At 41.2% G+C, this 11,384-nt stretch overlaps 1 protein-coding gene across 1 annotated transcript; it reads right to left on the bottom strand.

Annotated features, from left to right (window-relative positions):
• Nucleotides 1-2,084: 2,084 nt before the first annotated feature.
• STAP1 (signal transducing adaptor family member 1) lies at nt 2,085-9,882 on the bottom strand. The gene is made up of 9 exons (XM_009881142.1): nt 9,745-9,882; nt 7,256-7,327; nt 6,465-6,578; nt 5,731-5,787; nt 4,691-4,848; nt 3,937-4,065; nt 3,230-3,299; nt 2,330-2,433; nt 2,085-2,292 (listed from the first exon to the last, which is right to left on the bottom strand). The coding sequence occupies exons 1-9, from the start codon at nt 9,880-9,882 to the stop codon at nt 2,085-2,087; spliced, it is 1,050 nt and encodes a 349-aa protein (XP_009879444.1).
• Nucleotides 9,883-11,384: the final 1,502 nt, after the last annotated feature.

Genomic DNA, 11,384 nt, shown 5'->3' with positions numbered 1-11,384 from the left:
CCCCCCCCCACTTTCCTATGTATGGTTAATATGTGAATGTCTATTTAAAAAAAAAAGTGCTATTCAAGAATAGTGACTACATAAAAAGAACAACTCTGGCACTGCCTTGGCCTCTGCGAATGCAGAAACCCTGTTACCTCATCACGGCATCTCACATCCTGAAATAATGTGAGTTTGAGCTAGGCAGAGAGTTTGTATATCTGTCTGACTTGTATCAAACATAAGGAAATGCTTTAGTTAAGTTTGTGTTCTTAATTTTCCTTGTGTATTTGAAACAGTGTGGCTGTAGGTAAGTTCTTTGAAGAAAATAATTGAATTTCAGCCAAATGCAATTGGCTTATTAGCTTGAAAGGTTTATCCATCCCTGTTAATTATCTCCTGTGTTGTAATTACAGAAAGCATACTCTGCTGCAGCACAGCACAGCAATCTAAACCTTCTTCCAAAGGTTGATAAGTTTTGACCAGATAGCTTTTTAGAGTTTATTTTAGTAAACATATCCTTTGCTATCTTTTGTGTGGTCAATGAAGTGGCTAGTGTGGGTGTTTATCTGTGCTGCAGAAAGCTTATTGAGGCTCAAGCTTAAAGGTGTCACGAGTTACAGCATTGATAACACCAGCAGAACTGTCTTGCTAGTAAATGAATCATTTTGCATGGCAACAGTGAGATACAGCGAAGGAGTATGAAGTTCTCCCTTCTCACAGCAACACACAAGTTTCAGTTTCATACTGAGGAAAAGCTGCAACTCTAACCTGATGCATACTGAGCAGCACCATCTTCAGAAAGTGATCTTAAGTATTTTCGTGAAAAGAAAGTGCTATTGTCTCAGGTTATGTTACACTTTTATAAATAAAGTTGGTGTGCCTTCATATGATCACACATAATCTATTATTTAGAAAAACAGGGGCATTCTTTTAGAATAACCTTCCCAAGCCTTGACTGACTTCCATAATTCTTGAAACAAGTAATAATTTGTGATTTCCAAAAGAACATGATGATCAATCTTGGTGTGGAAATAAGAGCGACTCTGCCTAGAGCACTCACTGTGTGTGTAGTGAAGGTCCTAGCTGCCTCGGTACCTAGGTCATAGCTGTCTTCAGCTGAGCTGTGTGAATGCTCCTGTGGTGCAGTTTATTTAATTGTTTGGGGTGGTTTTTTTTTTTTTTTTTAAAGAAAAAAGCTAGACTCTCGAGCTAGTAATCTCTCCACTAACTATAGAAGGAGTGTAGCTCAGCAGTGAGTACCCATCCTGTAAGCACTTCATTCAGTCCAGCTGCCTGGCAGAACTTAAATGCTAAAAATACTAAACTTGGATCTTACGGCTTATCACTTCAGTTGCTTGTTTTGAAGGCTGGATCCCCATTTTCCAAGAAGATGGATGCTGTGCCTAAGGCTTGGTAGGATTCCACAACTGCTTGGTATGATCAGCAGGGCTCTCATATGCCCTGCTGCCTTCCCTCATTACCAGCTGTGCAATCTTGTCTTCCTTGTGCATTCGTTGGGGCTTGTCTCAGCCCATGGAGAAGACAGTTCAGAGCAGAACCAAATGTGGATGCTAACTTGTTTTTGTTTAGTTCCTGAAGTAGCTCTTGGCAGGGTCTGATGAATACACCTGCTGGCATGTAGAAGGGGTGAGAATGTTAATCTGGGCAGAATATGTCTCAGTTTGCTTGAATTTATGCCCTCCCTCAGTTGCATCACATGAGAAATGCCCCGGCTGCCTTGCTGGGGATGTTCCAGGTCCTGTAAAGGTTGCATGACCTTGCAGAGATCAGAAGGCCCAGTTTAAGCTACCCAGACTTGTATTTTCTGCTTTTTGGTCTGTATTGCACCTCTCTGGCAGTGTGCAAAGCCCTAGCAAAGGTGAGGCATCCCAGCTGCCTCTGTGGGATGTCATACATGGCACTGATAGTGTTACAAGTGTGTAGACAAGAAATGAGGTTTTTAACACGAAGAATTTATTGCACTGAGCCAGTGACAGAATTGAGCTCACAAAGTCTGCCTAATTTCAATACAGTATTTTTCCATCACATTTTGCAGAGGCAATGTGTCCTCTCTCTCTTACTCTTTTATTCTTTTTCCACATTTAAACTTCTGTAGGAATTGGTGTTATTTGCCCTCCCCGAATCTCAGAAGTTTCTCTGGGAGAAGCTGCATCACATTCTTGGTTTAGGGCCAACAAAGCTGTTCTAGAAATTGAGAAAGATGAGCTTGGGGAATGCCTTCTGTTTATCTTCAATAGTGTGGAGTTCCTGTGCTGCTTCCCATGTCTCTTTCTTTTAGCAGGACTGTTCCTGTGTGTGCCTTCAGCAACCAGCTTGCTTTCAGAACACTGGGTCCTCTGCAACACGTTTCTGTATGACATATGGCTGCAGGTTCCCTCGGGTTTGGGTCACAAAGTAATTGACAACATCCTGAAGGCTTGGGAGCGTCACCTATTTCACCAAAACAAAACCAACGCACCAAACAACAAAACCTCACCAAATAAAACATGCTACCTGTGCTGAGAATATATTTTTGAAAACCTGCTGGCAGGCTGGTATCCCTAACTATGTTTCTCAAACAACTGATACTGGATTTACATCCAGTCTAGGACAGTGCTCTGCAATCTATGGTAACATTTTGACCCTTGAACATGTAACTCCTTCCCTTCCATCAAATGAGTAAATAAACCAAAAGAGAGATCCCTCTCTGCACCGTAGTGCTCTTCAGTGAGTGCTGGTGCTCTTTCAGCAGATGCTTTTTCAAACCAATAGGATGTTTCTTAGGCAATGAGTTAAACACGTCCTAAGAAAAGTGGAAGACAATGGTTTTAAACCAAGTAACAAGGTCCATACAGCCTTGTTCACACTTAACTAAGTTAATTTTATTTCTTAAAGTTACATGAAGTGCATTTTGAACTTCCTCTAACTGCAATGAGAGCTCAGCTTTCAGACTTAGTACTGAAGCCTGAGTAAAAAAAAATAATTATGCAATCTTGGGTGTTTGTGAGTGGTTTGATTTTATTGCTGTTAGAAGATGCTGATGGGAGGGGGTTCCTATTTCACTAGTTCTTAAAAGATAACTTGTTCTTTGAAATTAGGTTCGTTGGACTGACAAGAGAGGTGAACTCTCTGCATACTTTGACTCACAGATTATAGTTAGGAATTTACTAAAGCTTTTCTAATTTTCTGCAAAGTAATATTTCTTGTACCTGCTGAAGAATCTTCAACAAGAGAATTGCTCGCTTACCTGTCTTTCCAATTCAATAACGTAACCTGTTCCTTTAGACATCACTTTGTAGTGCTTTAAGCGTGGAGCACTGAAAGAAAACGGAAGTTGATATAATGCCCAAAATGAAATACTTTTTGATGTATCATTGTCATTATAAACTCCTTTGCAGGAGCAACGGGTGTGCTTTGTAATATCCCTAGAGCTTATTGAAGGTGTGTGGCAGGGTTTGTTTTTTCCTGTTTTAATTTAGAAACACTGTGAATTGCAAATTTCATTCCTGGTGTCTGATGCCTCATTCTGAAGCTCTGCAAAAGCTAAAGCATGGCAATTTAGTTGAAATGTGGTGTGTTCCTATACGAAGTTACTGTTTGAAAAGACTTGTTTCTCTCATTTTTTGTTGTTAATTTTACAAAGGGGTATGGCTTTTTCCATTTTCATTCTGTGTGATGATTTCTTAAACTGAATAGGGTTTTGTGGCAAAGAAGGGAAGCCCATTTACCCAAGCAAATGGTCTTTTCCTGGCTGATTGTTATTGCTTCTTTATTTAACTGGCTTTGGAGAAGGACAGAACAAAGAAATCAGTCTCAGGCCCCATTTGCCTTTCTCAAAATAGCCTGAAGGCAAGGCATGTGTCAAGAGATGTCAACTCTGGGTACTAAGAATTCAGTTTTTAATACAGTGCATACTAGTTAAGAATGGGATAATATATTGTGGAATCAACCTACTCGAGCTTCTGTCGGATAGTGATTGCGTAGTTCTTGCTGTCGCTGCCGGGACGCAGGATCAAATTCCCACACGAAGGGTTCTTTTCTAACATCTCTATTGCTTCTTGCCGAGATACTGCATAGAAGCATCTGCATAGAAGGGGAGAAACAGCGTGAGAGTTACGCTGGCAAGGCTGTGTCATTCTGAGCTGCATGAAGAGACCGACTACCAGGCTAACACCTCTTCACAATGCTAGGCTTATGCAGGGTAACTAGTCATGGCTGCCAAGAGGCAGGACATCTGAAGGACTCTGGCTGATTAATGCTACTATAGAAGCATAATTCAGGACAGTAATGCTTTGGCCTTCTCAGAGAGAAAGTGAAGCTTTCATACAGGTATGACAGTTTCTGGATCCTTGGAAAGAATGTGAGAAGAGTAACCTGGATTTACTTTGAATTTCTCAATGTTAATCAGCATTTTCTCAGAAGGGCAGATACAGCAGCCCAGTGCGTGGCTTTCTGAAAAGTTTTTTAAGCATAGCAATATGCTGCACTCAGCCTTTTCAAAACAAAAGGCATTGTAGGAAAGTTCCAGGAGTAATCTTTCGCTTAGGAGATCTCTATAAAGGTCTTGAAGTAGATTTTGTTCATTAGGTATTATACAGCCCTTGTACAACAGCTGAATTTTGAACCTCTTCATGGAAATAATACTTTGAAAGAAGAAGGGAAGGGTCTTTAGTGAGGTTGGGGTGTGCATAGTTCAGTCAGAGCTTACGCTGGCATAGTGGTAAATGCACTGCCGAGAGGGCTCTTTGTGTTCAAGGATGCACTGGAACAGCTGCTAAGTGTAATCCTTTTCTTTTCCTTCTCTAGCACTTCATGCATTCTTCTAAGTTGCTCAGGTAGTAATGACTCATCTGGTGGAACTGATAGCTGAAAATGAACAGCGTAATTGAAAAGACAACAAAAGAGTGGACAAACATTGTGAGCAATCGTTTCTCTGTGTGCATCATAGCTAATCTCTGAGTGCAGCTGCTGTGCAGAAATATTTCTTACTGCTTGGTTTAACCAGCTGTGATAATCTGGAAGCTTTGGATATGCATCTGCTTTGAATAAAATGCTGCACATATCTGTGTCCTGATTTAGAAGAAATGTGCATTGAAAGAAGTGGGAATGATGTAAGAATCCACAACAATATTTTGCAGTTGCTATACTGCAAAAGGCTGTGTAAATGCAATTTAAACTATTTCATCCATCCTCAGCTTTTTCAGTGATTCAGCTAGGCCAATGTAAAGTCATTTGTCATTTATTTTTCCACTGGTCATTATCACAGAAGGTCTTCGTATTTTCAAAGTGCATTTAGCTAAGAATAATAGTAGAATAAAACACAGGGCTGAGGGGTTCTCTCGCATGTGCCGTTTGGCCGCTTCTTTGGTGCTGTCTTTATCCCATGATAGAGACTTAGAGTGATGTCTTTCTCAGAGCAGGCTCCCTTTTTCACAGCTGCAGGGGATAGACTTGTGCTAGAAGTGTTTTCCTTCGTGGACAGCAAACAGTGTCTGACTAGATACCATGGCAGAGTGTGTACTGCAGATGAGCTAGGGTTAAAATCAGCCTGAATTTTGCTCTCCTCAGAAAAAAACCAAACAAACAGAAAAACACAAACAAAACAACAAACCCTCTCAAGACTTTAGTGTGTGCAAACACCTTAGAAGCAAGGCTTGTGCCTGTGGAAGCCAACTTCTGGCATGCATGAGGACAAAACCCCTTTATAGAGACTTTTGACATGAAGTGAGATATAAAACTCTTCCATACCTCTGTTACAGTGAGAATAAAACCCTTCCATTCTTTCCCACATTCACAGTCATCAGCCTGAGAGAACAGAAAACAAGGGTGTAAGAACAACTACAGCAACAATAAAAAAAGTATGATATTTCATGTGGAAGCCTCAAATAACTCTCACCCTTTTAGGAGCACCATGCCTGGAAACAAGCTCCTTGCCAAGGTACATCACGCCCTGAAACCCTGCACTTCCCCAGTACTCCATGTTTAATTAGAGGGAGAGGAAATAGGTGGGAAGGTAAAAAAATTATATGCTCTGTTGGAGTAAAAGAAGGTTATGTGGATCCAAGGAGAAGGCCACACTAAGGTGATAGGTGAGTCTCAAGTATAAAACCTTCTAGATAGTCCCTGAGTTCTACAGTCTGAATGGCGGGGTGGTCAGATATTTTATCACCTTCTTGGTTTTACAGGTGACGTGGGCCTGTCAGTGTGGTACTTCCTGTTTTCTCTCGTGTATTTTCTTGCTCAGTTTTTTGCTCTTTTCATGTTCCCAGATACTCCTGAGGAAAAAATTCTAACGCTTGGAGGGGGAGTGCCCCTGATGTTCGGTTCCTTGGCCCTGCCTTTTGGTGCTGCCTGGCTGCAGGCGGTATGCTTCCATGTCAAGAAGGCAGCTCTACTCCCACACCAAAATGGAGCTCTGAATATCTGTGGGAGATGGAGTAAAGTACCGAGTGGCTTACAAATCACAACTTTCCTCTTTTTACCTTCAGTTCTAGTTCCCCATTTGACAGCATCAGGATGAACTGTGCAGAGCCATTTTCATCTGGATAAACATTGGTTACTGAGGTCAAAGCTGATATATCCAGTTTCTGTGAGTACTGAGGAAGGGGGAAAAGAGAAATAGCACAAGTTGTAATTTTCAGCAGAAATCTAGCTGCTCTCCAATGGAACTTGTTTATAAGAAAGTTTAGAACTTGGGTTTAGCTTAACTGACAGATGTGCCAAAGCTTAGTCCTTTGCTTCTGCTTGAGCTTTTCTTGCCAACAACATACCTCCTGGATTTTCCCATCCTAATCTTCATAATCACAACCAGATTAAATCCACGAGACCTCCCTGAGTATTTGCTTTGTGACTCCAACTGAACCCTCAGCCAGTATACACCGTAATAATACCAAGCACTTTTTCCTCAGCTGCATAAAGGAAAGTCATGTTACACACCACAATAATTTTACCCTTGTGCGCAGCTGAATAAAAAGCATTCAGTAAAATTATTGAGCAATGAGGATATGTTTGTAGCTCAAGTGCAAAAAAAAAAAAAAAATCAAACTCCTCTTTTTTTGTTTTGATGAGGCAAATAAATATGCTATAGTTAGTTTCTCTCTGGCTTTCTGTGGTCTCAGCCCTTCTGTTAAAATGTTCAGTACTAGTTTTCTGGACTATGCAGGTGAGAGAGGAAAGGATGCTGAGGCATGTCTGGAGTAGATAAGGACTACTTGACGAAAATAACTGATGCACTTAATCAGACTAGTAGTTATAAAGATAGCAGTTTACTCACTGTTGGGGCTTTCTTATCATCATAAAAGAAGAGCATAGTTCCTCTGAGTTCTGTCCAATACACTCTAAATTCCTGTTGGAAAGGAGGAAGTGTCAGTTTGTGAAGATGATCTTTTTAGTTCCCACAAAATGCTGAAAGTGAAAGAACTGCTAAGAAAAAAAGTGTCGTCATATGTTAGTTTTCAGTATTTTAAAGATAGTTAAAGAGCAAGGAGGTATTTTTCAGGCAGTTTATGCAAAAAAAGGGCAGTAAATAATTCTTTACAGACAAAAAGATAGATAGGCTCTAGGCTTTGTTTTCTACTACCCTAATCTGGCGTGGAACTAGAAAAATGTACTTTTAATTAATTTAAATCTTTGTCAACAATTCGTCAAACAATTTAAAGAGGGGTACGTAATGGAAGGAAAATATATTTTAAATGCCACTTTAAAATCTTGCTCCCCCTAAAAGTCATACAAGTGACAAACAGTGTGAGATGAGCATGTGTAAAGACTCCAATCTTCTGAACACCATTGTCTTGAAGTGCCTATTTGCATTGAATTTTGATCCTGCCAGTTTACTTACTATAGGGAGATGATAGAGCTTTACGGTAGTCTGACCTATAACTGGACTTCTTGCATATGAAGTGGTATTTTACATGCCTTGTCTTTAAATTACGTGTAGTAGTGTTCATAAATGAAGACCGTGCCAAGGTAAATACGATTGTCTGACTCTTCTAACGGTTCCCTAATGCAGTCATGCCAGAGCGATGGTACATGTGCCCCGATACCCTGAGAACTACAGCTGTTATGGGACATTGAATTGGGAAGGCAACTTCTGTGAAACAGAAACTCTATTCTAGTTTTCAGTTTACTTACATATTTTGTGTTTGCTGTTTGGTCTCTGGGTTGTGGGGTTTTTTGTTTTGTTTTGCAGGTAGGGGTGTAAAATACAGTCGCAAAAATTGAGGGGAAAAAACCAAACTTGTGAAGTCTGATAGGTCATACAAATTAAGGCGAGCAACATTCCCTGGAGTATTTTGGAGGTGATCCTTGCTCTTTACCCTGCTAGCTCCTAACTAGTCTTTCTGGTGGTTTCTGTCAAATTACTAGTGTAAAATTTCTACAGCATTCGGCCTCTGGACCCCAACCTCTAAGCACTGCAGTGTTGTGTTAAGGTAAATGTCCTCGTTAAACCAACTGTCCCTGGCAAGTTAATGAAGGCTGTGAATGCTTGCTGTGGTATGGGGCTGGATGTCACAGGAAATTTTTGAACAGCACCATATGAACTGGGCTTTCTGCTCTATGGAAAAGTATTAACAGTAGTTGCCCAGGAGCACTTGTTACTCTTTCGCAACCATGAACATGTTTTTCTCTTGGGCATCTGGTATCTCAAAAGTGGTAATACACCCCGTGAGTCGCACATAAGTCTCTTCAGATCGGCTGCATATTATTACTCTGCCTGTTAGTTTTTGTTATTCCAGTATGGTAGTTACTGAATCTCACAAGGAGGGATTGTTCGGGGGGAGGGGGGGGGGAGGTTTCACATAAAAGGATATAAATAAAGGAACGTAACAGGAAGCTTTATTAAACTTGCAGTTGTTCTCCCACTAGATGCAACAAAGCAATGTGTTGAATAATTTCTAGTGCTGCAGAAGAATTAATAGTAAGATTATTAGTCTACTTTTTGTTTCTTGGAATTCCTGTTTTCTGTGGTACCTAGTTGTTCCTTTATTTGTGAACCACCATGCTATTTTGGTCTTTTGATTGTATCTACCTTTAGCACTGCGGGACTGTCATTTTCTCTACTCTGCTCCTGCATCTACAGAGATGTGAGCGTAGGTAGGTTAAAAACGACTTTGTAACCCTAAATACAGGGACTATGATTATCAAGTGCTAAAAAAGAGTGGTCAGCTTGATTAGGGACATGCTCTGAACATATGTGCTATTGTAACATACACAAGCATGTAGGCATTTACAGATTTGTGTCTGAAATAGTTATCTTGGGTCAAAAAAGTCACTCTTATTTTCCCAGTTAGTCCACATCTGTTAATTCATCAGCCCTTACTAACAAGAAAAAGCAGATATAGAGAATCTCACGGATACTTCAGGTGTCATGTCACTGAAGACTTCAGGATGGACACTGTTCTCCAGTAAACAGGGCATGCATCAGAGCAATATAACCATATTAAACTTTGCTTTTGGTATTGAAGATATTGCATTAGCTTTTCACCATGGTGGTCGCTATGAAATCAGTAAAACTCAATCCACATTTCAGTAGGTAACAGTAAATTATAATGAGATCCTGGAGATATTGATGGTGACCTTACATCATTTATTTTACTCCCCCTTTCCCCCCAAGTAACATGAACAGAAATAACTAGATATAATTTTTTCAGTGCAACCATTTGTGCCAGCCAGTGCTGAGAAACATTCCCCTCCCCCCAGACCTGTCGCTACTGGCAATACGTTTTTGAAGAAGTATTTCAACACATCCACTGCACACCTTACCTGGCGTCTTGAGTGCCGGATGGACAGGTAACCTTGGAAGTACAAAGGCAGACCGGTGATCCTCTGCCTCTCCTGGGAGATTCGCCTGGGGGCTGGCTGGGGAATTTCCTCAGGCTGTTCCCTCGTGCCTCTCAGCATCCTTTGGATATCTCAGCAGGATATCTGGGTATCCTCTGTTGCTGCGCTCTTCCTCTTCTCCACTCCTGGTGTTCTTGGTCTGCTCCGTATCAGTCTCAGCCAGAGAACTCACTTCGGGGGGGGGAAGCAGCACCTCGAAGAGGAAGTCTCTGTACTTGCTTTTAGGTCAGTGCATGCCACCAACTCTTTGCTTGGCTTATGAACATGGGGAGAACCAGACTGAACGGATTAAAAGGATCTTTGCCTTTAGAGTGTGCTCCTCGGTTTTGCTCGTGGGTAGACATTCAAATGATGAGCATGCTGCTGTAAAAGTGCATCATTACTGTGGTGGGTGTCACCTGGAGGTCACGGTGGAAAAGCCTGCTTTTTTATGCCTTAGAGCACCGGACTCTTCATGGGCTGCTGCAAGGGGAAGGCTGCTCTCAGGTGCCTCTGAAATAATATTGAAATTTTTCATTGGGAGCATGGATTAACTTTGAGGCTATCAGAGTTGAACTTTCTTTAGCAAATAGCTAGGGGGATTACAGGACGCTGAAAGAAATATTGGAAGTTAATCTACCTATGGTTGTTTATAATTGGCAACTTTAAATCAACTTTGCAATGTGCATGCAGGACGAAGATTTGCATTGTGAAAGAGCTAATATACCAAAGCTTTAAAGAAACTGCCAAGGGAGATGGTGGTTCAGGAATGAAATGTTGGTTGTGATGAAATGGGGGATGAAATTTCCATCGATTTCACAGAACTACGATGTTTAACTTAGTTTCTGTCCTTCCCCTTAGCGGTCAGAAAGAATAGGAATGACAAGACTTGGTGTTTTGATGCTGGTTGCTGCTAAATACAAAGCAAATATTATTAAAAAAAATAGACTTGTTTTATTATTGAACATTTTTATGGTCTTTGCTGTGTGTAGACATAAGATGATAATTAGCCAGTGAGGTGATGTGTGACAGATCAGAGCCAACCAGCTCTAGAAGAGGGGTTCAGCCCTACGTGTGAAAGTAAATTCTGAGGGGGGTTGAGGGCAAGTACATGTTCTCCGATTTTGGCTGAACTGTGGATTTTTGTGCATGTTCTCTATTGATTGTGTTTAGATGGCAGAATTCCACTTGGCTGTTGAATGTTGCAAAAGAGCCAAGGAACGTGAGTCCCCGCACCTTCACCTGGCGAGGCTGACGCCGGCAAGACAGCACCTAGTCCACTGCTCGCCCGTGTGTGATTACAAAGCGTCATTTGAAATTGTATTTTTGGGCTGTGTTTTGCAGATACCGTAAGATATTGTGGCGTTATGTTCTCAAGCGGTTGTTTTCGCTCGTTGTTGAGTTCTTCACTAACGTTTTAAAGAAAACAAACAAAAACAAGACCAAAAAACCTGCAACCCCTTGTGGTGACTGTCGGTGTTTTGTAGCGTTTAGAAACTCGAGGATCTGAACAGGCCTTTCCCACCAGGGGGAAAAAAAAAAAAAAAAGAGAACGGCGACCGCCGCCTTCCCGCCCGCCCCCC

This window comes from Charadrius vociferus, unplaced genomic scaffold, assembly GCF_000708025.1.
Source record: "Charadrius vociferus isolate BGI_N301 unplaced genomic scaffold, ASM70802v2 scaffold953, whole genome shotgun sequence".
In the NCBI taxonomy this organism is placed as follows: domain Eukaryota; kingdom Metazoa; phylum Chordata; class Aves; order Charadriiformes; family Charadriidae; genus Charadrius; species Charadrius vociferus.
Note: the sequence above shows the minus strand (reverse complement) of the source record. Positions and strands in the feature narration are given on the sequence as shown.

What these genes read in the sequence shown, in the direction of transcription:
- STAP1 (XM_009881142.1), bottom strand. Translation starts at nt 9,882, where the DNA reads ATGCTGAGAGGCACGAGGGAACAGCCTGAGGAAATTCCCCAGCCAGCC. An exon ending in TCCGGCACTCAAGACGCCAG is followed by an intron (nt 7,328 to 9,744) that starts GTAAGGTGTGCA and finishes CCTTTCCAACAG; the next exon opens with GAATTTAGAGTGTATTGGAC. An exon ending in GCATTTACCACTATGCCAGC is followed by an intron (nt 4,066 to 4,690) that starts GTAAGCTCTGAC and finishes CCTTCTATGCAG; the next exon opens with ATGCTTCTATGCAGTATCTC.